This window comes from Empidonax traillii, unplaced genomic scaffold (assembly GCF_003031625.1).
Source record: "Empidonax traillii isolate 1590-97213 ecotype Southwest subspecies unplaced genomic scaffold, ASM303162v1 scaffold8:size5222938, whole genome shotgun sequence".
Classification (NCBI taxonomy): domain Eukaryota; kingdom Metazoa; phylum Chordata; class Aves; order Passeriformes; family Tyrannidae; genus Empidonax; species Empidonax traillii.
The window spans coordinates 4,106,777-4,130,021 of record NW_020955201.1 but is presented as its reverse complement, the minus strand read 5'-3'; the positions used below and the strand labels follow the sequence as shown (position 1 = coordinate 4,130,021).

At 37.0% G+C, this 23,245-nt stretch overlaps 1 protein-coding gene across 10 annotated transcripts in view; it reads left to right on the top strand.

Moving 5' to 3' along the window:
* Positions 1-7,028: 7,028 nt before the first annotated feature.
* Positions 7,029-23,245, top strand: part of FCHO2 (FCH domain only 2) — a 78,234-nt gene continuing 62,017 nt past the window's right edge. For all 10 annotated transcript variants that reach the window (XR_003571187.1, XR_003571188.1, XR_003571186.1 and 7 more), the window contains exons 1-5: positions 7,029-7,151; positions 16,040-16,131; positions 21,492-21,566; positions 22,858-22,999; positions 23,089-23,241. Coding sequence is in view for 7 of the 10 variants with exons in the window: in XM_027883419.1 (XP_027739220.1) it covers positions 7,125-7,151; positions 16,040-16,131; positions 21,492-21,566; positions 22,858-22,999; positions 23,089-23,241 (489 nt within the window). In the remaining 3 variants the exon portion in view is untranslated. The remainder of the gene's footprint in view (positions 7,152-16,039; positions 16,132-21,491; positions 21,567-22,857; positions 23,000-23,088; positions 23,242-23,245) is intronic.

The following is a 23,245-nucleotide window of genomic DNA, read 5'->3' as shown; positions in this document are numbered from 1 at the left end:
AGTTACACATGTCTAGCACGGATTGCTTCTATAGCGTAATGATAAAGTTCAATTAAATGCATTGATAAAACTACTTACTATAATAAAATTTAAAGTAGAAACTAATTGCTGCATACTTGGCTTAAGCTCTGCTTAACAAAGGACTTAGATTTCTGCCTAGAGAAACAGGAGAAGGCCATGGAACAGCAGCATAGAGACCAAGTTGATTAGCAGAGTTGATTAGCAGTTACTGGTGGCTGTGTGTGGGAGGGGATAGGGGGAAGGTCTGTTTTCTTTCAAATAGCCATGCCCGCTCCCCTTATGTTCTGGGATACCCATGATAGAACATCCTGCTGTCAGTCAGCAGTTTACTTCAAGTCTACTACTACCAGCTCAGCTACATCTAAGATGTGGCCTCTAATTTTGACTCTGCTACCTGTATTTACAAACAAGAGACAAGTAAGTATTAGCACCTTGAGTAAGTGAAATGAATGTTACTGCAAAGTTTGTGGTCAGATTGGAACAGTGCCAAGGATTGAACTTGAACTGTATATCATGTTATTTATAAATAAAAAAACATCTAATTTAAAGTTGTCCTTGAATAAAAAACATTTCAGTAGGAATATTGTATGTGTAAAATACTCACAGAGTAGTTGTTGATAGCTTTTGTTATCCCAGAATGACTCCAAATAAAACATGCTGCTTACATAAAGGCTTGGGCTTTCACAGGCATTTGCCCTTTTTTTGCACAAAATAAGCACTATAGACTATTGAAACCTCTAAAAAGACACCCAAATGTTAATCTGCACAATGACAGACTTAAAATTAGATTGCTTCCAATTATCAATTCAAGGAAAACAGATGCAATTATGCTGCATATATATTAATGTGTGTAAGTGATGGCATATAAGGAATTATTTTTGAAACAGTTTTTCGGAGGGTGGTTGTGATATCAGTCCTGTTTGTCAGACTTCAAATTGAATCGAAAAAATGAAATCGAGCTTTACATATATATATATATGTGTGTGTGTGTGTGTGTGTATGTGTGTGTGTGTGTAACTTCAGGTTATAAGGGGGTTTTCTTCCAAATCTTAATGTATAATTTAAAAGTGCAAATATATAATAAATGTATAATAAGTGGAAATTAAACACAAACTGTTATACTGAGAGTTTTACCAATTTTTCCTTATTGCCCCTTGGCTAAGTGGATGGTCATTAATTTCCTGTATTGGGGAACTAAAAATCTTCCCATGTTTACAGCATACAGGTTAACTTGGATGCATAAGTACTGTAGTGTTACTATAACATACCGATTTTTTAAAATTTTCCATTATTTCTCTTTGCACTTTCAGTGGTTAATTCAAAAAGGAAATAGAATTTTATCCCTGTGGTAAAGGACACAATAAGAAGCAATGTTAATTTACAACTCCTTTTACCTTGAAATTCTTCTCAGGGAATGTCCTAACAGGGTTGGGTATATTTAATTTACGGTTTTCTCAAGCTATCTTTCAGCTTTGCATTTACGTTGACTTGTTGAGAGGATTCTGTAACGTGCAGGCATAGAAGCAGAAGGGTTTTGTAGTCTCAAAACTCAAAACATTGTGGATAATACCATAAAAAAGAGGGATTTTCCTTTAAAACAACCACCCCCTCCAAAAAAGTGTAAAGCTAAATTTCAAGGTGGTATTTTTCTTACTAAAACCACATCTTGACCCAAGACATCTTTCAGTGTCTTCTTTTAATATAATCATTACCTCAAAAGAAAAGTTTAAACCATGTTACATGGTAGGGTTTTTTTTCTCCTTAGTGTATTGTTTTGGATATACCTTTTTTTATTGTGAAATATACATGCTCAAATAAACATTTTGGAACCGTGTATGTATATATGTGCACCTTTTCCTTCTAGCTTTGGAAGCTCATATGAATCACACGATGAACTAAGAATTCAAGTATTCATTTTTTAGAATTCTTTACATAACATAGCATAAAGCAGTAAGATAGTTGCATCACTTTCTCCAGTACTCTGCCATAGGAATATGTAGCTAATTTTAGTTTGCTTATCTCCATTCTGCTTGTCGAAGTCCTTGCACACCAAAACCTTTTTCAACATGGGGCCAAAAGCAGATGGAAGCTAGCTGGAACCTCAGACCGCAGCTGTTATTGTGTTGCAAGGGATTCACTCATGCAAGTAACTGTTTCTCAGTCCATAAAACGGCAGTGTTTAACACAAATAATTGCCTGATGTAACAACTCAAGAGTTTTGTAAAAAAAAAAAGACCAAACCTCAGTGTCTTCAGTGTGTGGAAACAGGAGGCCTTCTAAATCATTACTAATGATTTAGTAATGTTTTAGAACCTTCTAAATCATTACTAATGATTTAGTAGGTTCTAAAACATTACTAATGATTTAGTAACCAAACTAAATCATTACAGGTCTGCACATCTTCAGAAGAAATTTGGCTTCAAGAGTTTTATCAAGGTGATGAGGACACTGAAGTTCGCATATTTCTTCCAGTTGATAAGGCTGGTGGCTGCCATTAATATGCACTGGTATTTCAATGTGAAGAATCAAAGGTAAGAATCATTTTCACATCGTATTACTTTTGCCCAAATGCAAGCCATTCACTGACCATCCTGTTCATACTGACATTCTGATGTTTAATGTGCAATCCTAATTAAGTACCTGTATAACCGAATCATTTTACCTCTTTCACAATATTTCAATAGCTGCTTCTTACCTAGGCAGTTAAAATATCTGTTCAGACCAATACCTTTCTTTTTCATTATTTCATTTACTAACTTGCATAACTCAGTCCCAAGCATTTACACTTCTTTTTGTTAGTACAAGAATACTTACAAGCTGCCTGTGGCTTATTAAGGACACAAACACCATCTGTTCTTATACTGTGCTGTACAGGAGTACTTTCCTGAGTGCCACATAATCACATTAGTTTGGCTTCAAATCCTTCTGCCACAAATTACCTTTTCTATTCTATTTTATAACCAAAGTGGAGAAGATCTTTGCGTCTGAACACCATCTTGCTTGTACACTAGGTACTGTGGGGAACTTTGGTACTAAATGGTTATACAGTCAGAGCTTGCTCTTCTAAACACTTCATATTTGTTTGAATCTGAATGTTTTAAATACTTCGGGTTTTGTTGTGGTTTTTTTTTTTTTTTTCATTAAGGTTATTTTTACTTGTTGACTGCAAATAAGCTGCTCCAAGTTCATTGGTTGACATACTTGCAGGTGAGTACTTAAAGCATGTGTGTAATGGTAAATACATTGATACATCAAGAATATAAATTCAACTAACCACTAATGTATTCTTGAGAGTATAGCAGCATAATAATTCATGATGTTTCACAGAATATTCTGAGTTCAAATGGACGCACAAGGATCATTGAGTCCAGCTCTTAAGTGAATGGCCCTTATAGGGATTGAACTCCCAAACTTCATGTTAATTAGCACCATGTTCTAACTGAGATAATCTCAAGGTCATATTATTTTTCCATTCTACACAGAATATAGACTAAAAACCTAAGTATGGTGTTTCCACAGTGATGCGCCTCCTGAGTATGATAAAAATCTCCCAGAATTTTTCATAAAGGGCTGAAATATGACAAGAAGTCAAAATGGAATCTACAAACATTGAACTATTCTGGTTTGTCATTAATCATGTTTACTTGATCCTTCCATTTGACTGAAGGTTGATTTGATGAAACATGCTTTTGGTAGCAACAGAGCTGAAGAGTAAAAAAGGTGGAGTATTAGCACCAAATGACTCACTTTGAAACAATGCTGTTGGGTTCATAATTTAAGTAATTGAATTAATGAATGGGATGCAATCAAGCTTGGTGTCCAAATCAACAAAAGTATGCATTTAAGTATACAGTGAGTCAGATGGTGCAGCCTAATGGAATACATCATTCAGAGATGTTGAAAACTGTCATTAAAACTTCCTGCAAATCTTCAGCAGAATACATATATCATTCCTAACTTCAAAATAACTTCAATTAGGTATTGCACCATGTTTAAAGAAATTCAGTTGATAACTGAATAGTTACTTTCCCCAGAGTTCATAGTCCATTTTCAAATGGCTTAGACATAGAGCAAATTAACTTAGTTACTGTAGGTAAAAATAAAATATACAATCTTTATTTTTGTTGAAAATAAGTTAATATTAACACTTACAAAACAAGAAGCTGGATATGTGGGAGGATGGATAAACTGAGATGCAGATAGCAAACTGCACAATTAGGAATGATTTTCTGAAAGGGTAATTCTAAGATAAATATCTCCTTTCACATGTATGCAACCCACATTAATGCCAAATGTAGAATACTTTTTCAAAAATTAGGATTATATTCACAAAATATAACTAGTTAAGTAGTATAGCTAAGAAGTCTCTTTAATTCTTCATACCCTTCCTGTGAGGTTTGTTGTTGTGGCTCTTTAAATTTTCACTCAGGTAGATCACAAAAATGGGAGAGGAACTGCTTTTCTTAAATTAAAAAACTAGCAATCCAGAGAACTATTTGGATCTTCCATGAAGGACTCTGAAAATATGCAACGGGAATACTTGTTTTATTATACAGGACTCACTGTGTATTTATGGCTGTCAAAATAAAGTTCTTTTCTGTCCACCTCCATTACACCAACAAAACAAAAGAATGTCTGTACTGGGACAAACAAAGATACCTAATCCAGTATCCTGTCCATGGCAGCCAATACTTAGAGCAGAAGTTAAGATTAAAGAACTATAAATGATGCTAATGCAAAGAATTTCCAAAGGCTTCACTAACTTGCAGATCAGGGACTTCCAGAATAAGGGACATTGTCTCTGCTTTTAGTAATCCACTCTGGATTTCTCTATGTAGAAAAAGTTAGAAAGATAAGTATTGATTCTGATCATCATTCCTATCGAAGTGATTTTCTACATAACTGCACCTGTGCTGGAGGATATGCCTTAATATTCATGTCTAAGATCATGCATTCATTCGACTTTATGTGGAAAGCTGTTGTTGAAAAAGCTGAGGATGTGTTTGATATTTCTGTCATGCTGCAATGCTGAAGAACTGCAGCAGTGGCTTCACATCTACATATAGCAGTATATAAGGGATTACTACATAGCTTTGAAAATGTGGAATATGGGAACTTTTCTTGGAAATGTAAAAATGAATCTCTCCTTCCATTATATCATAATATCTATTCCTGTGAAAGGTGTATTTCTATCTTCTATGGAATAGAAAGCTTCAGCTCCAATCATGCAGCTTTTATATCTCACTGTTTGCCCTAGTGTACATCCTTACAGATTACAGTGCACACTGCAAAATGTACTATGATCATATCTTTTTTCAGATCATAATGAAGATTGCTTGCTTATGTCAAGTAAACAGATGCATAAAGGAGTTTTCCTTAAATGTAGTCCTATAACAACACTCTTATCAAAGAGAGAGAGATCCAGATATAACAGCCTTGGGACTTTTAAAGAAATTTCTACTATGGAAAGGTTCCAGAAGTTTTCTCTGTCATGGCTTTGGCAACTTAACAAGCTTTGCATATACTGGAACTTTGGAAGAACATTACAAGAAAGAAAGAAACTTCAAAACTAACCTTGGAGCTACAGGAAGTGATGGACTAAAGCTACAGTCATTCCCTAATAACTGTAATACCAGTTCAGAATGATACTGTTCATCTTCCATTAAAGTATCTTCGATAAAGGTAGATGAAATTCTATAGCTCTGTAAACTTCTGAACTACATTTTTCCTAACTGTTTTCTTTCATGGAAGTCTTTACTCAGCATAAATTTGATACAAGTTTCTGATTTCATCAGGTTCTAAAGGATGACTTCAATGTTCTAATCTATCCCTTACCTTATAATTTACTGAAAAAAGTACAAAAAGAATCAGTATTAAGGTGAAGGCAGGTGAGGTTTTTCAAACCAAAACTAAGAGGGTTTCTGTCAGGGGGAAGGGAGCCCCTTGAACACCCAGCAAAGAATATCAGCATCTTATTTTTTGTATCTTGTACAAAACGTTGTGCTGACATAACCATAGCTGCAGCCCCTCATATTGCTTCTTAGACCTCGCCCTCTGATTTTAGTCAATAATGAAAACCCAACAGCTGTCTTGGGCAACGAATCACCTCATTAGGGGAGAACAGGAACTCTCTGGGGCCCCAGAAAGAGCCCTGTGGTGCTGACTCTGCCATAAAGACTATATATACACGCTGAAAAGTAGCACCCCAGGTAGACTGGCCACAGGTGGCACTTAAGTGGCTCCATGTTCTGGACCAACAACTGGCATCACCCCTGCTGGCTAATAATCTATTCCTCGTCAATGAAGAGTCTGGAAAATGAATTGTCATTGAAGAAGATGAAGGTCTGAATCAAACAATTTCTCCAGACACTTAGGCTTCTCTCTTAGGAGCATGTGACTGGAACTGTAAAATCCTGTGGGATGATGCAGTTAGGAGGATACACTATGCTTTAACAGTAACATTCCCTGTAGGACGAGTCATCATCACCTGCTTTGAAGGACCTTACCTACCCTTCTTGCCTGGACCAAGGCTTGGCTGTGAAGCCACTTCACTGAATCACAGAATATTCTGAGTTGAAAGGGACCCACAAGGATCATCAAGTCCAACTCTTATCCCTGAAAAGGACATCCCCAAGACTCACATCATGTGCCTGAGAGCATTGTTCAAAAGCTTCTTGAACTCTGTCAGGCTTGGTGCTGTGACCACGTCACCGGGGAGCCCGTTCCAGTGCCCAGGCGCCCTCTGGGAGAAGAAGCTTCGCACAGGAGAGTCTCCTCTCCCCGTGCACGGTGGCACTCCGTGTAGCCGTTGCCCGGCAGTTGCTCCACACGGTTGAGGGCTTTTGCGGGAGGTTCCTGAGCCCGCCCCCTGCTGCTGTGTCCGCGTTGCTGCACACCGGGATCTGCCACCGCCCTCAACAGATGGCGCCGCGGCCCTCCCGGCGGCCCGAGCGGCGGGGCCTGCGCAGGCGCAGGGCCGGAGGCGGTGGCGGCGTCTCCGTCACGGGAAGGGCGGAGCGTGGTGGTGGCGCCCGTTTCCTCCGGCGCGTCTCGGCGGCCGCGGCCGGGTTCGCCGGTGCTGCCGGGGCGGCGAAGGAGGAGGGATGGCGTACTTCGTGGAGAGCTTCTGGGTGGGTCGGCGCCGTGGGCCGCTTTGGCCGCACAGCGGGCGGGACGGGCAGGGCGCGGCGAGGGGCAGCCGCTGTCCCCGCTGCGGGAGCAGCCTCGGCTCTTACGCCACCCCCGGGACTGGGCCAGGGCCTGGCGGCCGGGGTCTCTGCCGCCCCCTGCGCCGGGCAGGGCCGAGCGGCAGAGGGGGACCTGCAGCCTGCGGCAGGGCTAGGGCACCGTCGCCCCTGCGCCCCCGCCGTGCTCGGGCTCCGCTGCGGGGAGACGGCGGGGAGAGGAGTGGGATGGGATGGGATGGGATGGGATGGGATGGGATGGGATGGGATGGGATGGGATGGGATGGGATGGGATGGTCGGCACGGGGCGCTGGGCCGAAGGATGCGCGGACGTGGCTCTGTGCTCGGGGGTCTGTCCCTGGCGGGCACGGCCGTGCCTGGGTGAACCCGAGGTTGCCGCGGTCTCTGCTGTGCGGGCGAGCAGCCCTGGCTGGAGCAGCTTCGCGTTTGTGCCGTACCAAGGCGGAGCCGCCCCTCGGCGCTCCGCGCTTGTAGACCCTTAACTCGTCTCCTCTGCCCATGAGGAGCTACAGCCCGAGTACCATCCGTCCAGGGAAACAACAGGCTTTCTATTTGGCTCCGGACGCGCGATGTTATAAGTCATCCCTGCGGAGATATATGTGTTTTTAAGAGGGTAGATATATATGGATGAAAAGTTAAGCTATGGGTTTGGATTAGTGTTGGATTTCTTGTGAAATGCAATTAAGTTTCATTGTGACCACTGACACTTTGAAACATTAAAGTGTTCTTGTAATCACCGCACTGTTTACAAAGTTGCTACTTCTTTTTTTTATGTGCCGGTCTAACTACTAATAAGGAAAACAAAAAATATTATTTGTTGAGACTGAAGTGACAGAAAAATATCTTTTACATGTTTGCTTTTTCAGTGTAAGCAAGTTATACTTCAAGTTTAGGGAAAACTAATTTCACAGTTATAACACACTATTCTTGAATATAGGGCATAGTTCAAGTTCATGCTTTGTTTGCAGCTTTGTATTTAGTTTTGACTCCTTAAATTTTCTTTTTAACTTACTATTAAAATTTAATGAAACAAGATATTAGATTTGCTCTCTTGGTATACAAATCTGTTTAATTTGAAGCCTCAGTGTGGGAGATCAGTATTAAACTGATGTGAAAAATTTTTATCTTTCCTAAAAATAGGTTTAAAATTTATATAAAAAGATGCATTTTCATTGGAAAAGTTACTATCTTCGCCTAATATCAAAGTAAAATAGGAGTTGTTTATTCAGCTATTGCAACTGAGATCAACACTTTTCTATTAAACTATTTTAAGGACTTATGGTATGTTCATTTAACTATTTGATCAATTGTATTTTATTTTGTTAGTTAGTCAGTAATTTTGTTAAATCATTGAAGGCAGTGGGCTGTTCCCACTTGCAATTACATTCTGTTTCCCTGTTTGTGTCTTCACAAATCCTATTGGCAAATATGAGGTAGTAGACATCTACCCAAAATTCCCATTCTCTCTTTCTGCGCTACAAAGTCTCTGCCTTTTAGCTCTGTTAGTAAAACTCCTAGTGTGGGTCATCAATGAGTGCCAGGGGAAAGGGGATTTCTTCTGTTACTGCAGATGTTTCTCCTGCTTCCAAAAATGACACAAGGTAGAACAAGAAGGGTGTTCTTCTTGTTTGTATTGCAGTGACAACAAGGACATCAGGAAGGATCTTAACTTGCAAAACTTACGCAAAAAAACTTTTGTAATACCTGAGCAGGGTTTTCTTCTGTGTAGAAGTAAAATTAAAAGGAATGGGTAATATTCCTTCTTTACTCTTGTGGGTAAGTGTGTTTCAAGGCTAACTGTAGGGATGAATTTGTAAAGTCTTAAAGTATTGAGTTTCTGTATATCAGCAGAACTAGGAGTAAATTAGAGGTTTGTACATTTTGAATCATAAGGCTTCTCCATTTCTACTAACTTTTCAGAACAGGTTATTGTTCCGTATTGCAATTGCTGTGCTTTGAAATACTTGGGACACAGTCTATATAGGCTTTGAATTGTGGTGAGAAAGTTAAGATGGAAATTAGAATATTAAAATGCACTGAATGCATAATGACTTAAAATTCTGGATGATGAAAATGAAGAAAAAAGTATAAGGAGAAAGGAACATGGTAGAGTGTAGAACTTATGGAGAATTGTCTTCTATTTCTTACCTTTGTCTTGCCCTTCTAAGTAACACCAGGAAAAGTATTTTCATCACCTATGAAATAGAATAATTAGGCTTTTTAAAGTACTGATGTGAAAATAAATCCAAAGCATAATTAATATTTGACGTGCATACTGTCAGCAGTTTGCAGCTGAAATTGTGCATTGGGAATGGAAGTCTGGATCTTGAGCTATGTGCTGGTTTTCCTGGATTTGGTAATTTGCTGTAACTGACGGGAAAAGGCATCAGAAACTTGATTATCTTTACTGACCTCTTCAGAAAAGGAGATGGACAAATATGTGAATGTATCAATTCCTTACAGCTATTTAAGCTGTTGTCTTGCTAAAAGTACTTATATAAACAAAACAAATCTTACCTTCTTTGTTGTAACAGTCTTGAAGCTTATTATGAGGTTTTCCTCTTGCCCTCCTTTTAAAAGAATCTGAATAGTTGAACATTTTGTTGTTGTTGTTGTTAGAGGATATAAGAAAATTGGATGTTTTATGGGCCTGCCGTCTCTTGGAAAGATGTCTTGGTAAGAGGTCCCTGACATATAAGACTGTTTCAGGATGTGTACTCTGAAGTACAGAGGCCTGTACTGTCACTTGAAAAATTTTACTATCACTTGAAAAGTGCAGGAGTCTGCTAAAAGAACGCGGCACTCTGGAGCAGCAGTTTTCAAAGTCAGGATGATATTTTGGGGTATCAAAAGTTATGAAGTAGCAGTGCAGGCTATAAATGGCTTTGATTCTTACGGCTGAGTTTTAGGCATTCAAGTCACGTGGCCAAACATTCCCAACTCCTAATTAGGATGTTATCATAAAACATTGTGCGCTTGCTGCCATATATGTGCTGCATCAAAACAATATTGTAATTTAAAGGTAACTCTATAAGCTGTTTCCATTAAACATAGCTGCATTTTGTCACTTTGAGGACACTCAGACTGGTACTGTAGAATAGAAAGTGTTCTTTATCGTTGACTTACTGTTTTCTTAACAGAAAATATTGCTTAAGTTTTGACATTGTATTTAAACTGACTGGTGCAGATGATGCGCTTGACATAGTTTAATAGAATTACTATTAATAAAGTCAGAGAAATAAGCCTCTTCCAAACCAGTCAGTGTTTGTTTATGAATCATTTAAAATTAATTTGATAAAACTGTTGGAAGTTCTATGTATAGTTGAAACTGGTTTCTCTGTAATTCTGTGCTTGGTAACTCTGGAAGTTTTGGGATATAAAAATGTGTTTTCATATTTGCTTTGATAAATTTCTTTTTTTTTTTTTTTTTTTAATTGGTTGTGTTGCTTGTAACTTTTAAGAATGGCTGTGTGGAGGATTCGGGGTTTTTTGGTAGCTTTTGTAACATGTAAGGGCTGGCAGTGTCTAGGTTTAATAATCTTAGCTTTGCAAAGAGACTTGCTCTATTAAGTGTAAAATGTATTTTCCTACAAACTTGCATGAGTATATGAGTGACACTGAGACTTGTCATGCTGACATGTGTAGTTCCATTCATATGTTTACACCGCATTACTTTTCTGCTTGGCATACAGCTGGATGATCTGCTTCAGGAAAACTGTTGTGCAATATTTGCTTAGTCTCCTCCCTCTGCATGTGTGCATCTAGCATGAGTTGCCATCTTTCCATCTATTTGTTAGAAAATATTTTTAGTGATCTGTATATGGAGGAAAATATCTGTCCTTCCTCAAAAGTGTACAGCTTCTCTGGAGCTGATTTTTATTTAATATATTGAAACTGGAAGAAGGAAATTGAAGACAAAAGCAACCTGGCAATTTCAATTTTCTCAAAACTTTAAGAACTAAGAAGATATGTTGCCTCTGTAAGCATCAGGTGACTGCTTTTTTTCAATACTCTCAGGTTATTTACAGCTTTTTCAGACACTCAGAAGTTGAAATTTACTGATAGTTAGCTTTCAGAAATGTAATAACACATATAAGATTAAACACAGAAATATTTTCTTCTATGCAGGGCCCAATAAATCATTATCTAGCTAGAAAGCATGAAACACCTTACTGATTTGAAACTGCAACAAGGAGTAACAGTGTAATAAAAATGACAACAGTGTTTTTCAGAGTATCTAAAATGAGTTTACATCTCCCTGAATTTAGTATCTGATCAGTAATAGGAACTTTAGGGTCACCCTCATAGAAACGTGTTTGTACTGGGTAAATAGAAAGTGCTTTAACAGAATATAAGCTTTTTACACTAATAGACATTAATGTTGAGCAGTTTTGATCCAGAGGAGATAGTGCTTGCACTTGATTAGAAACACAGGAAATAAATGCTATTGCAGGTTGCCAGAAATTTCTGGCTACTTTACTAAATGTAGTTTTTAAATTCAAAGTCACTTTTATTGCAACAAACAAATATATTCTTAAAACTTTTAAAACTTTTTCAAGTAGTTCAGTGGAACACAGTTCCCGTAATCTGTTTCCTGTTATGCACAGGCCTTGGAAATGCTGATTTCTGGGTTCACATTTGCTGACAGGGCTACTTTCATTTCCATGAGGAAATCATTGCAACTAGTTCTTGCTGAAGGGAAATGGAAGGACTCTTTGCCCTTGCTTTCTGTGACTTTAATTTGTTTTGTGTGCGAAGTTGGTCAGTAATGCTTCATTGTAGGCTTATTTAAGTGAAGTGTTTACTTGCATTTGAAGTCATATTTCCTCCTATGGACTGCTGTCAAGGGACACCTGTGCTGTAGATACAAAAGAGCTTTCTAACAGTGGGATATAATAGGAAACCTCAGCACCAGCTTCCGAAAAGAGTTTTGTTACCTTTGAGGAGGAAGGAGAAAAATGCTAATGAACTTCAAAGTAATTAGATGTTGCCTATATGGAGAGGGGACCACTTATTTTGCACTCCCATACACAGTTTTACAGTGGTTTTCTGTTGAGTAATGACAGAATCATCCTCAACAGATGGTGATTTACCTGCAAAATGATACTCAGAATGGTCTGTCAAACTGATCTGGAAGTCTCTTACGTAGAACCTCACGACAACAGAGAATCCTCTTTCTTCAGTATGCAACTTGTAGGAGAATCTGCGTCTGACTTCCCTGTTGATCTGTTATAGCAGTGGATGGTAATTGCTTCTGAATGGGAGTGGAAGGCTTCATCAGGTCCTTCTACTATGTGCTGCATTAATTTATTTTTAAGGAGTCCAGTACTGACCTTTTAGTGATCACAGCTGTACTGTTGCCACTAGGAAGGAGCAGGTAAAAACATCCAATGAAGAAAAAGTGTCTAGACACACAATTGCCATATACAGAATTCTATGCAGTACATGTGGGGAGGGGAAGTGTTGAGGAAAAACAACCAAAACACAAACAGTGTTTATGGCCTGTGTGTATGCAAGATGATACATACTTGACTTTTGTAAATTGAACAACTTTTCCTCTTAGTCATCACGTATACAATATAAATGTTAAATACCAAATAACTCTAATTGCTGCTCTTTACAAACATAACTACTGAGTGGAGAAATCGTGGATAGGTTGTATAGCTTTTCCTAAAGCAGAAAAACTGCTCTCTGCACTGAGATGCTGTACTTGATTTGGCTTAGGTATACGTCTCCAAACCTGAGTAAATTATCATCAAATTAGTCATCAGAACTATTGATCATGTAAAGAGTTTTGAAGTCTAGATGTTTATGCTTTTAGGTAGAGCCTGATATTGGTAAGAGAGGTTGTACTTCACATTATATTTACAAGTGAAACCATGTCTTTAACTGTGCCATGCTTAAACCCCATGGACCCTCAAATCTGGGTGCCTGCTTTCAGCTTGTTGTTTTGTTGAAACTTTAATGTATTTTGCACATAGACTTTTAACCTCTGATAAGTATTGATAATGTATAAGGGATGTGGCTTTCAGGGGACTTACTTTAATTAAGGATAGTATCTGTTCTGATTCTCTGTCATGCTTTCTACTATTTTATATGAAATCAGGAACAAGAGCAGGACTGATTAAAAGAACTAATTGAAGTGGAAAAATTACTTCCTTTGCAGTAACCTTCAGTTACACTTTGGGAACAAGATGATGATGGCAATTCGTTGTTTTAGTTCATTCCATTCTGTAAAGATTTGCACAGTTACATTTCTGACAGTTTATCACAAGGGCTGCAGCCAGAGACTGGGTCACGGCTACACTACCCTTCCTGCATTTCAAAAGTGACAGGAAATTTATGAAGCTCCAATGTAGAAAAGGCCCCATTACAAAAAGTTGAGAAGCAGCCCGTGTTCAGTGCATTTTGAGCACATTGGTTTAGAAAGAATAAACACCTTACAGCAAAGAACTTTTCATAAAGGAGAATTTTATTAGTTTTTTTCTGGAAGAAATGCCTAATAATTACTTGTAAATGCTTATCTCTAAATTTCAGTGCAGTAACAACCTTGGAGCAGTTTAATAAGAATTATATTCTGTATTCTAATTGAAAACATTGGTGAAGTCTTAATTATAATGCAGTGGCATTCGGGGTTTATATTGATTAACTGCACAAAGTTAATAAGTTAGTTCACCAGTATTCAAAATTATTGGGGGCTTCAAACTACAAGAAAAAGTGTTTAGATAGGAGTGAAAGGGCAGTGAAACTATTGAGACTGATACTGCAAAAAGTAAAACGATATTTAAAAAGAAATTACATTTTCTACTAATTGGTGTTCTTATACTTTTATTTTTCAATCTTGCAAAAGCCTGGCTCTGTAGGTAGTCCTTTTGGAGTTTGCTGTGTTTATTGTGTTCAGTTTTCTGCTGCTTGTACTTTTTACAAACTGTAAGTACACTCAGGCCAAAGTCGTCTGAATTTTGATGCACTTTTTCAGGTTACAACTTACTTCAATCTTAGGAACTGTGATTTTTATAGGTGTTTTATTTTCCTCTTTGTTTGGTTTAGCTTTCCCCAGTGCTTGGAAGAAGTAAAGCAAATAATCCTGGCTAGTAATCTGAATCAAATTGCCTTCAATTTTCTGTTATTTTTCAATTTATGTGTCTGTGTGTGTGTCCTTTAAGGCAATTTGCAACTTCACAGAAGTGGACTTAATACCATGGCTGCTGTGTTCTTCTACCCACCCATGACTGCTTCTACTTATTTCAAATGGCACATTCCTGCATGCCTTCTCTTTGCTCACGCCTCTTTGGCTGAGCAATGCAGCTTGCTTGTGTCCTTGTAGTGATCCGGATCAGTGCTCCTTGTTTTTATTTGCCAGCTTTGTTTTTCAGCTGTATGATTTCCCTTATCAGGTTTCCTTATGGCTGACAAACAAATTTTTGCAGAACTGAACAGACAGAAATGTTGGGAAGGGTGTATGACCAAATTCTCAGGCTCCTCTCACTAACAATATAGAGCTGTCTTTGTGAAAAGTCCGGGATTTTAAGGATGTGAAAGTACTTAAATGCATCCAGAGGAGAGCAAGAAAGCTGGTAAGAGAGCTGGAAGGCATGTCCTGTGATTAGCTACTATGGACTTTGGACTTGTGTAGTTGGAAAAAAGGGAGGCTGAGGGGTGACCTCATTGCTCTCTACAGCTTCCTGAGCAGAGAAGTGCAGAGACATGATCATCTCTCCTTCCTGGGATCCAGTGATAGGATGCATAGGAATGGTTGAAAACTGTTCCAGGGAAGATTCAGACTGGACATTAGGAAGCATTTCTTTACTCTTAGAGGGTAATCAAACACTGGAACAGGGTTGCTAGAGAGGGTGGTCAATGCCTTGAGCCTGTCAATCTTTAAAGGGGCATTTGGACAATGCCCATAACAACATAATTTAACTTTGGGTCAGCTCTGAGGTGGTCAGCCAGTTGGGTGAGATGATGGCTGTAGATCTCTTCCAGCTGAAATCATCTATTCCATTCCATCCTATCCCGTCCTAGTCTTCTTTGCCTTCCACTCGGAGCATGCATGCAGTTTTCATCATGGCATGCTTCTGTATCTTTTGTAGGAGCAGCATTATGGATCTGAACCTTGTGGGATAGAGGAGGGGAATGGATAGTTTGACAGGAATACTTTTACGATAGCAGTGCTATTATGCTGTGTCTTGCGTTGCCTTACTCTCATTTCTGTTTTTGCATTCTCCTATCAGGTGGAAATCCACCATAGTGCCAGAGGTCATAATCTGGCTGAGTTTATTAATCAGTGTTTAGGGCATCTCACTTCTATTATGGAGGTACACCTTACTCAATGAAAAATATTTTAAAACTTAAGAACAGAGAAAGGAAAGCTACTTGTTAGAAGGAAGAGATTAGTGAGGTTTTTTTTAAACAGTTTTACAAAAAGCAGAAGGAGATATATGAAGTGTGGTGGATTGGGGAAGCAGGATATCTAGTGATTTCAAAGTGTGAATTTTAGTTCATGGAAAATAATGAAAGATATAAAAGAATGAAGAGAGAGTACAGTGCAGATGGGAAGTGAAAGAATACAAGATTGCTAGAAATCTACAAAAGAAATGGCTTTGAATAGAGCCTAGAAATATGTGATAGAAGGGTAGTAGTAGCTGCCGAGGTGATTTTAGTTAGGCTTACATTTATGAGATTAGTAAGAGCTAACAGCAGTTGCTTAAAAAGCATTAAAAATATTTCACTTCATGAAACTTGAGCAGTTATTAAAATGTGTAGGTTTAAGCATGTTGTGTTTCATAGTTCTGCTTTCTGTTTATCTTTAGGGAGAAAGGAACAATGGCTTTGATGTGCTCTATCATAACATGAAACATGGACATTTGTCCACAAAAGACTTAGCAGACTTTATAAGAGAAAGGTAAGTATTCATCCTTGGTAATCCCAGCTCTTTAATATAGTGTTTGTGGTTTCTGTTGATTATCATTGTGTTTTAACAGCAACATGCAAAATATGTAAAAATTAATGATAATTCTAATATAACTCATATCCTATATATATATATATATATATATATAATTCTAATATAACTCATATCCATTCACTTAAAACTGAATAGGTATGCTTAAACACCAGTTCATAACAAGCTTCTAATTTTTCAAGTTTCACTTAAGAAACTAGAGTAAAAATCGTTGTCCAGCAGTTTATTTAAATTATTTCAAATTCTTCATCCTGTTTTGAAGAAAAAAGATAATTTAAAGTTGCAAAAGTTGTCAGGTTTATGAAGATTTTGACTATAGATGTAGAATTAGACTGTTAGCAACTGCTAGTATAATCTTTAAACAATTATACTTTCAGATATTGAGACAATAAGACAAAAAGGTTTGTTAAAGGAAAGAGAGTGATACATAGGGACAAGAAAAGAGCATGCAGAAAATAACAGCGGTTCTTCTCTGAAAGGGAAGAAACAAGACTGAAATCTGAAAATGTGTCAAGTTCCAAAACAGATGACCTAGTCCTGTTTTTAGTTCTTCATGAAAGAAGAGTGCTGCTGCTATACTGAACATAAGAATTTCCCTGCTGAACAAAACTGATTGTATGTTTGCTTCAGGATTTTGTCTTCATTCAGTTACTGACACTAGATAACATGTGGAAAATACTTGCAAGGGGCTGACTGAGGACCTGTTTCAGTGACAGCTTCTTTCAATTGGAGATGTCCCAAAAAACAGCTTTTGTTTTCTGTAATTCTTGATCAAAATTTAAGTTTTGGCCTCAAGTAGTTCTCAATTAAAAAAATAGTCTTTTAAATTCCTGCAAAATATAACCACTGCAAATCTGACATTTGTGTAGTTTCAAAGTGAATTGGAGAAAATGACAAAAACCTTTCCACTAAGTAGAAAAGGATGAGTTCCAGAGTCCCTGTGAGATGGGCAGTCTCCTGTTGGAAGGAGGGCACAACCCAAGTAATCATGTGTTTTAAGAATCCTTGATTTCAGAGAATACATGTTGAAGCAACAGAGGATACCAGAGAAATTCTCTGTTGGATTCAGGAGAGGGATATCACGTTGTTCTCAAGTAGTATGAAATGCTTAATGCTTCACGAACTTGCACATATTAAAATGTTTCAGCACAAGTTTCTGCTAATTAGGACAGGGTTTTTTCCCCATTCAAACATGTTTAAATAACATTTAAATAACTTATGAAGATTAATGACCATGTAGGAATACATGAGGATCCACACTGAATACATTATCCTTCAGTGAGAAGTCAAGAAATGTTTTTTTCTGTGCATGGATCAGGATGTGCTAAAAGGATAGGCAGCTATCTTACAGCATTTTTGGTAAGACTTGTGAAAAAAATTCAGTTTGCATTAAGTCGCTGAGATTCGCTAGAATTTTAGTGCTACCCTGGAATTTATTTGATAAAGCTGCAGTATAGTTCCATAAGAGCAACTTGCCCTGGGATTGGAAAACACGTGTCAGTGATGCCAACCAGAGTTTTAGTTTAGTCCTTTGCAGTGACCTTCTCCCATCAGGATATTAAACCTCCATGGAGTATTCTTCACCCTTCTTATACTGCCTCATCTGAGTGTGCCAGACTGCAATTAAAAAAACCAGTTGAGTAACAAATAGATACTTCTTTTCAAGTGAGGGGGTGAATCACTGATCAGTCACAGCCTAAGCTACCAGTAGTTTGTGGCATACAGTTTAGTTTCTAAGAAATGGAGACATGCCAAATATTTGGTGTCCTCACTTTACTAAAACCTTTTAGGAGATAAATCTAGGCATTGAAGCACTTTGCTGATGCCATGAAGTTACTGTGGGATGTCAGTCAGCGTCGTGGGAGATTGAAATGGTTCAGTAGAACACATTTTTTCACATGGGTCAAATTCTTGGTCTCAAAAAAAATCGGATTGCACAGTATTTCAGCAGTATTTTACAATGGTCCAGTTGTCTTGTCTGTGATCTATTTTGCATATTTGTTTATTGCAGAGAAATTAAGAGATGTTGCACACAATTATCTGCTCCCTTCCTTTTTTCGCAGATAACAAGTTTTATAGTACTGTTTTCTGCTAAAGTATGTTAAGTGGATGGCCAGCATTTTTTAGGAATCACTGCGATTTTATGCCCTGGTTTTTTTTGTGCTCTGACTTTTGTGTACCTGATTTTCTGAACCCTTAGCTATGAAAGCTAATCTTACATAAATTTGAACTTCACATCTGTCCTTCCATGCCTTTTGACACATCAACTTTTTTTATTTTTTTTGTAGAAGTGGAGATTTAAGAGAGTGAAAACTGAAAACTATTGGATAGGCAGAGACAGATCCAAGTTGTTGGTAATACCTTTAATAAGTTAGAGTAGTTATATGTTCTCAATAGTGTGGTTGGATGTACAGGCTGCTTAGGGCACAAAAGACACTTCTGTATGAAACCCATCTCTGTGACTTGTACTGTTCAGAAAAATTAACTAAACTACTGCTTAACTGTGTGTAGCCTAATTTGGGAAGCATACTGTTTCCTTTTCTTCAGAATTAATAATGAAAAAATGTATATGATATTGGTTAACTTTTTATAATTATAGTTAGCATAAGGATTTCTTTTTTAAGAATTTTCTCCCAAAATTTCTGTAAGACCATTCTGAGATTGCTAAGTTGTTCTCTCAAAGAAAAACAAAAGTGTTTGAAATTTATTCATTTGTAATAATATTTTTATACTGTATCTACTATTCGTAGTGGATATCCCTAGAAGGAGCAGAGGTTTTCCTCTTTGTCTGTATTCAGTGCGCCAGTACCAATTCAATTTTCACTTTTTCAGTTTTGCTCTTGAGTATTTGTTATTGGTCAAGTACTAAAAGAACTGAAAAGCAGTAGGATCTGTGGTGCAGGAGTGTATCATCTGAAAGGGTTTTCTGGCAGTCAGTTTGCTCAGTATTGGTAAATCTTGGGTGGGACAAGAGAGACACCTTTTGTTAAAATCATAGAATAGTTTGAAGGGACTTTAAAGATCATGTAATTCCACTCCCCCTGCCGTGGGCAGGGGCACTTTCCACTAGACCAGGTTGTTCATGTCCCATCCAACCTGACGTTGAATAAAGGCTATGCTTTCTTGATAAAACATGTAGAAATTTTTGGGTTTTAAAGAAATGAAAATAAGAAGGTTGGGCTACCCACATAGGTGTTTTTCCTCTAAATACTGTGAAGATTTTGTAGGTGAGCTATCTTGGTTTTGTGTGTATTTAGTACCTTAACTGTTTATATGTAAGAAACCACTCTGCTTATCTAGGAGTCAAATAGGAACAGGAATCTGTTTGCTTTTCTCCAGGAGTCTTTTTAAATCTTCTAGATCAGATGAAATTGATGTTGCATCAATTTTCCATTTAACTTTTTATTCCCATTTAACTTTTAAGTGTTTAGCAAGTCTCAAGCAAAGACAGGTGTTCAAATGGATGAAAATTAATTTAATTTTTTTAATTTAAGGAGTTCACAGTGTGTTGCTTGTACATCAGAGTGCTCTGGAAAGTCAGTTAGTAGGACAAATGTAGGTGTATGTTCCCAGCTGGTCCATAACAGCATCTTCTAGTTCTTGGTGTTTATAACTGATGAATTTTGATGTTGTGCAGTAAATGGCAGAACTCTAGATTTGTGAAGATTGGTCAGGTAAGTATGCTGTAAATTGGTCCAAGGAATAGATGTGGATTTTGGTCAGAATTCTTGTATTTAAAAAACAAGGAGGATAAATAGGACACTAAGATAGAAAATCTAGAAAACTTTGATAGAAGTTATTTATGAATAATCAAAATATATTGTTCATTGCGGTAATTTAAAAAAAAAAACACATTGCCTCTGCTTGATGTGTATGTTCTTGCTGCTGTACAGTGATCAAGAATTCCAAACCTTGGAAATTTAAACTTTTTCTTATCATCAAAGGTATGTTCATATATGGAAGCAGGATAAAGTTAATTGACCTTTTTTTTTTTTTTTTTTTTTTTTTTTTTTTTTTTTTTTTTTTTTTTTTTTTTTTTTTTTGTGGTGAATAACTTCATAGTAGGTAGTATTTAAGATGTAATTTATTAATTCCATATTACAATTTAATCGCCTTTTCCAAATTGATTTTCAACTGATAGGATAGTTATTTTGTAAGGTTGTAGTACATGCCTCAGGTGACTACTGCTAGTTTGCTACATATTTTTGCAAGTGTTGCTTGGAAAGTGTTGCTGTACAAGAGAGATAAAAACCTCAGGTTATAGTCATGCTATAACTTGAGAGAGAGGTGAATTCTTCATCTCCCTTTCTTATTCTCTTTTCTCCCTATGTAAAGGTATTATGCAGCAGGAAAGAAATTGCTTCAAGCTTTTCAAGAAAAGGCAATTACAGTATTTATTGAAATCCAGGATGCTTCTAAATCTAAATTGGTATTACATAATGACTATTGGTTTAGGGTGGAAAATTAAAATACTGTGTGTCTTTAATAATAGGAGGGTGAGGAAGGATTTGCACAGCATCACTGTTGCAGTAGGTTATTCCATGTCAGTTGCCCCAGCAGAGGCTCTAAGGAGAAAATCTGTACTGACCCATGGTTTTGGCATCTCTGCAAGATGAGTGAAATTGTGTGTTCAAATGAAAGAAAATATAATAAAACTTTGTGTAGGGAAGAAATTTTCCAGAATAAATCTGAATGTATTGAGACAATCTTCTTTAAAAATGAGTATTAAAAGTAGAACACAATACTTATTATTGCATGTTATTTGGTTTCCAAACTCAGATATCACTATGCAAATAGTTTAAACAAAAGAAAAAACAACCCCTCCTACAACAAGACTAGACAAGACCTCTTTTTGTTTAATGTGATTGCTTAGTAAGCATTCAGTTTGTTTATTGTGATGTTTTCATTACAAATATATTTTATTTTGTTGCTGTGTAAGTCTCTTCTGCTTAGACAGTGCTAGACAGGTGATTGTTACAACACTTCATTCTGTCTGTTACTAAAAAAGTATTAAAGGCAATTGAGAACAGCAAACAGGAAGGAAGGAATTGTCTTTTCCAAGTCTTCAGTTCCTATGTTTTACTTATTCCATTCCCTGTAATGTTCTGTCACAGGGTTCTTAGATTATTTATTTAAATACACTAATATAATTTTTCATAAAGGTTTTAAGGGGTCATTAAAATTGAGTAACTTTCAGCAAAAGTAAAAAGTCCTATATCTTGCACCTTTAGAATGCATATTCAATTCTCTTCAAGTGTCTTCAAAATTTCAGTTATGCTTTTGATGATCTTTTTTGTCAGGGCTACAATAGAGGAGACATATTCACGGTCAATGACAAAACTAGCCAAATCAGCAAGCAATTACACACAACTTGGGTAAGTAACTGTACATAAGAGAGAAATAAATAACTGCATATCTGTTAAGAATCAAGTTTGATTCTGAATATTTTATTGCTGATGTGAAGGTTAGCATAACTTCGCCACCTTTAAAAATGATTGTTACTTCCTCAGTAACCGTGCAAAATGTACTGCAGCTATGATAAAAACTAAACACGTTTTTTTAAAACAGTGAATGAAAAGACCAAAGCCCAAACATGGATAAACTGTTTGTTCCCCTGTGCTTAAGGCAGAGTTCTTTTCAGACGTATGAGTTCTATTATGTGTTCTCAAGCCTATGGAAATTATTTTGAAGAGAGAATTTATGGTCCGTAAACGTGGTTGTTAATTTATTTATTTCTGTTTTTTCTGGTTTTGGAGTGCTATCTGTCCTCAGAGATGTTTAGAATGAGACTTATCCATAGATTCATTCCATAGTTTAATGCAAGTTTTATACACAGGGTATAAAAAAACTGGGATGATTAATGGGTGCTTTTTCATCAGAAAGATTAGACCAATGAGAACTCAGACTTCTTTGATGAAGCTAAGATTTTTTTTTTTTTAATTTGTAATAATCTCATCTAGAAATGTGGGGAGCTTTCAGTGGAAACAGTTGTTTCTGCTCTTTAAAAAGCAGATGCAGAACCTTTGATCAGTGCTTTAAAGGGTATGATTAGTATTGATTTTTTTAGCAGCATTAACCAGGAAATTGAGGTAGAAATTTATCTTTACAATGGGTAGAGAAGTCTATTCAGCACAGAAATCTGAATCTGAGAATTGATCCCATCTTCCTGTGCCATACAGTTCATCTCTGTTGATCAGTAAATCCATCTTAGGCAGTATTTTTTGTCTGCATCTTGTGCTTGCAGTGGTGTAAGACAACTGCAAATTTAACTAACCAAGAAATTTCTGATTTGTTCTCACTGTCCAAGTATATACATAAAAATACTTACTACATGTTAGATTATTTTAAGCTGCTCTTGCACAATCTTACCGGTTGGCATTATTGTGTCCTGATAATAGAGAGGATTAAATGAAATTTGCTTTATTTTACTAATTAGAGTCAATACAGGTAAAACACAAAACATAGAAAAATTAGTAGATAGGATGCCAATTACATTTGGAACATAATATGAATTTATAGCAGTTGTTGGAGGGTTTGTTTGTTTCAATTTTAGGAACAGAAGTGAACTGTAAATTTCTTGATTACCCTTTAGCACTATTAAAAAAGAAAAGCCTACTAAAAGAAAAAAATCCAGATGAAAATTAAGTATTATTTTCCTCAATCTAGGACATTTGCACCAGTTTGGGATGTTTTCAAAACCTCAACAGAAAAACTAGCAAGCTGTCATTTGGATCTTGTGCGGAGATTACAAGAACTAATAAAAGAAGTTCACAAGTATGGAGATGAACAAATCAAAGCTTATAAAAAGGTTATTAATTTTGCCTTATGCATGTCCAATGATTTGTCAACATTAAAATTAAAATTATTTGCTTTTGACAACTGTGTGATATTTGGCAGACTAAAGAGGATGTTTCAGGAACTTTGGAAGCAGTGCAAAATATTCAAAGTATCACTCAGGCCTTGCAGAAATCAAAGGAAAACTACAATACAAAGTGTGTGGAACAGGAGCGCTTGAAAAAGGAAGGAGCAACACAGAGAGAAATTGATAAGGTAG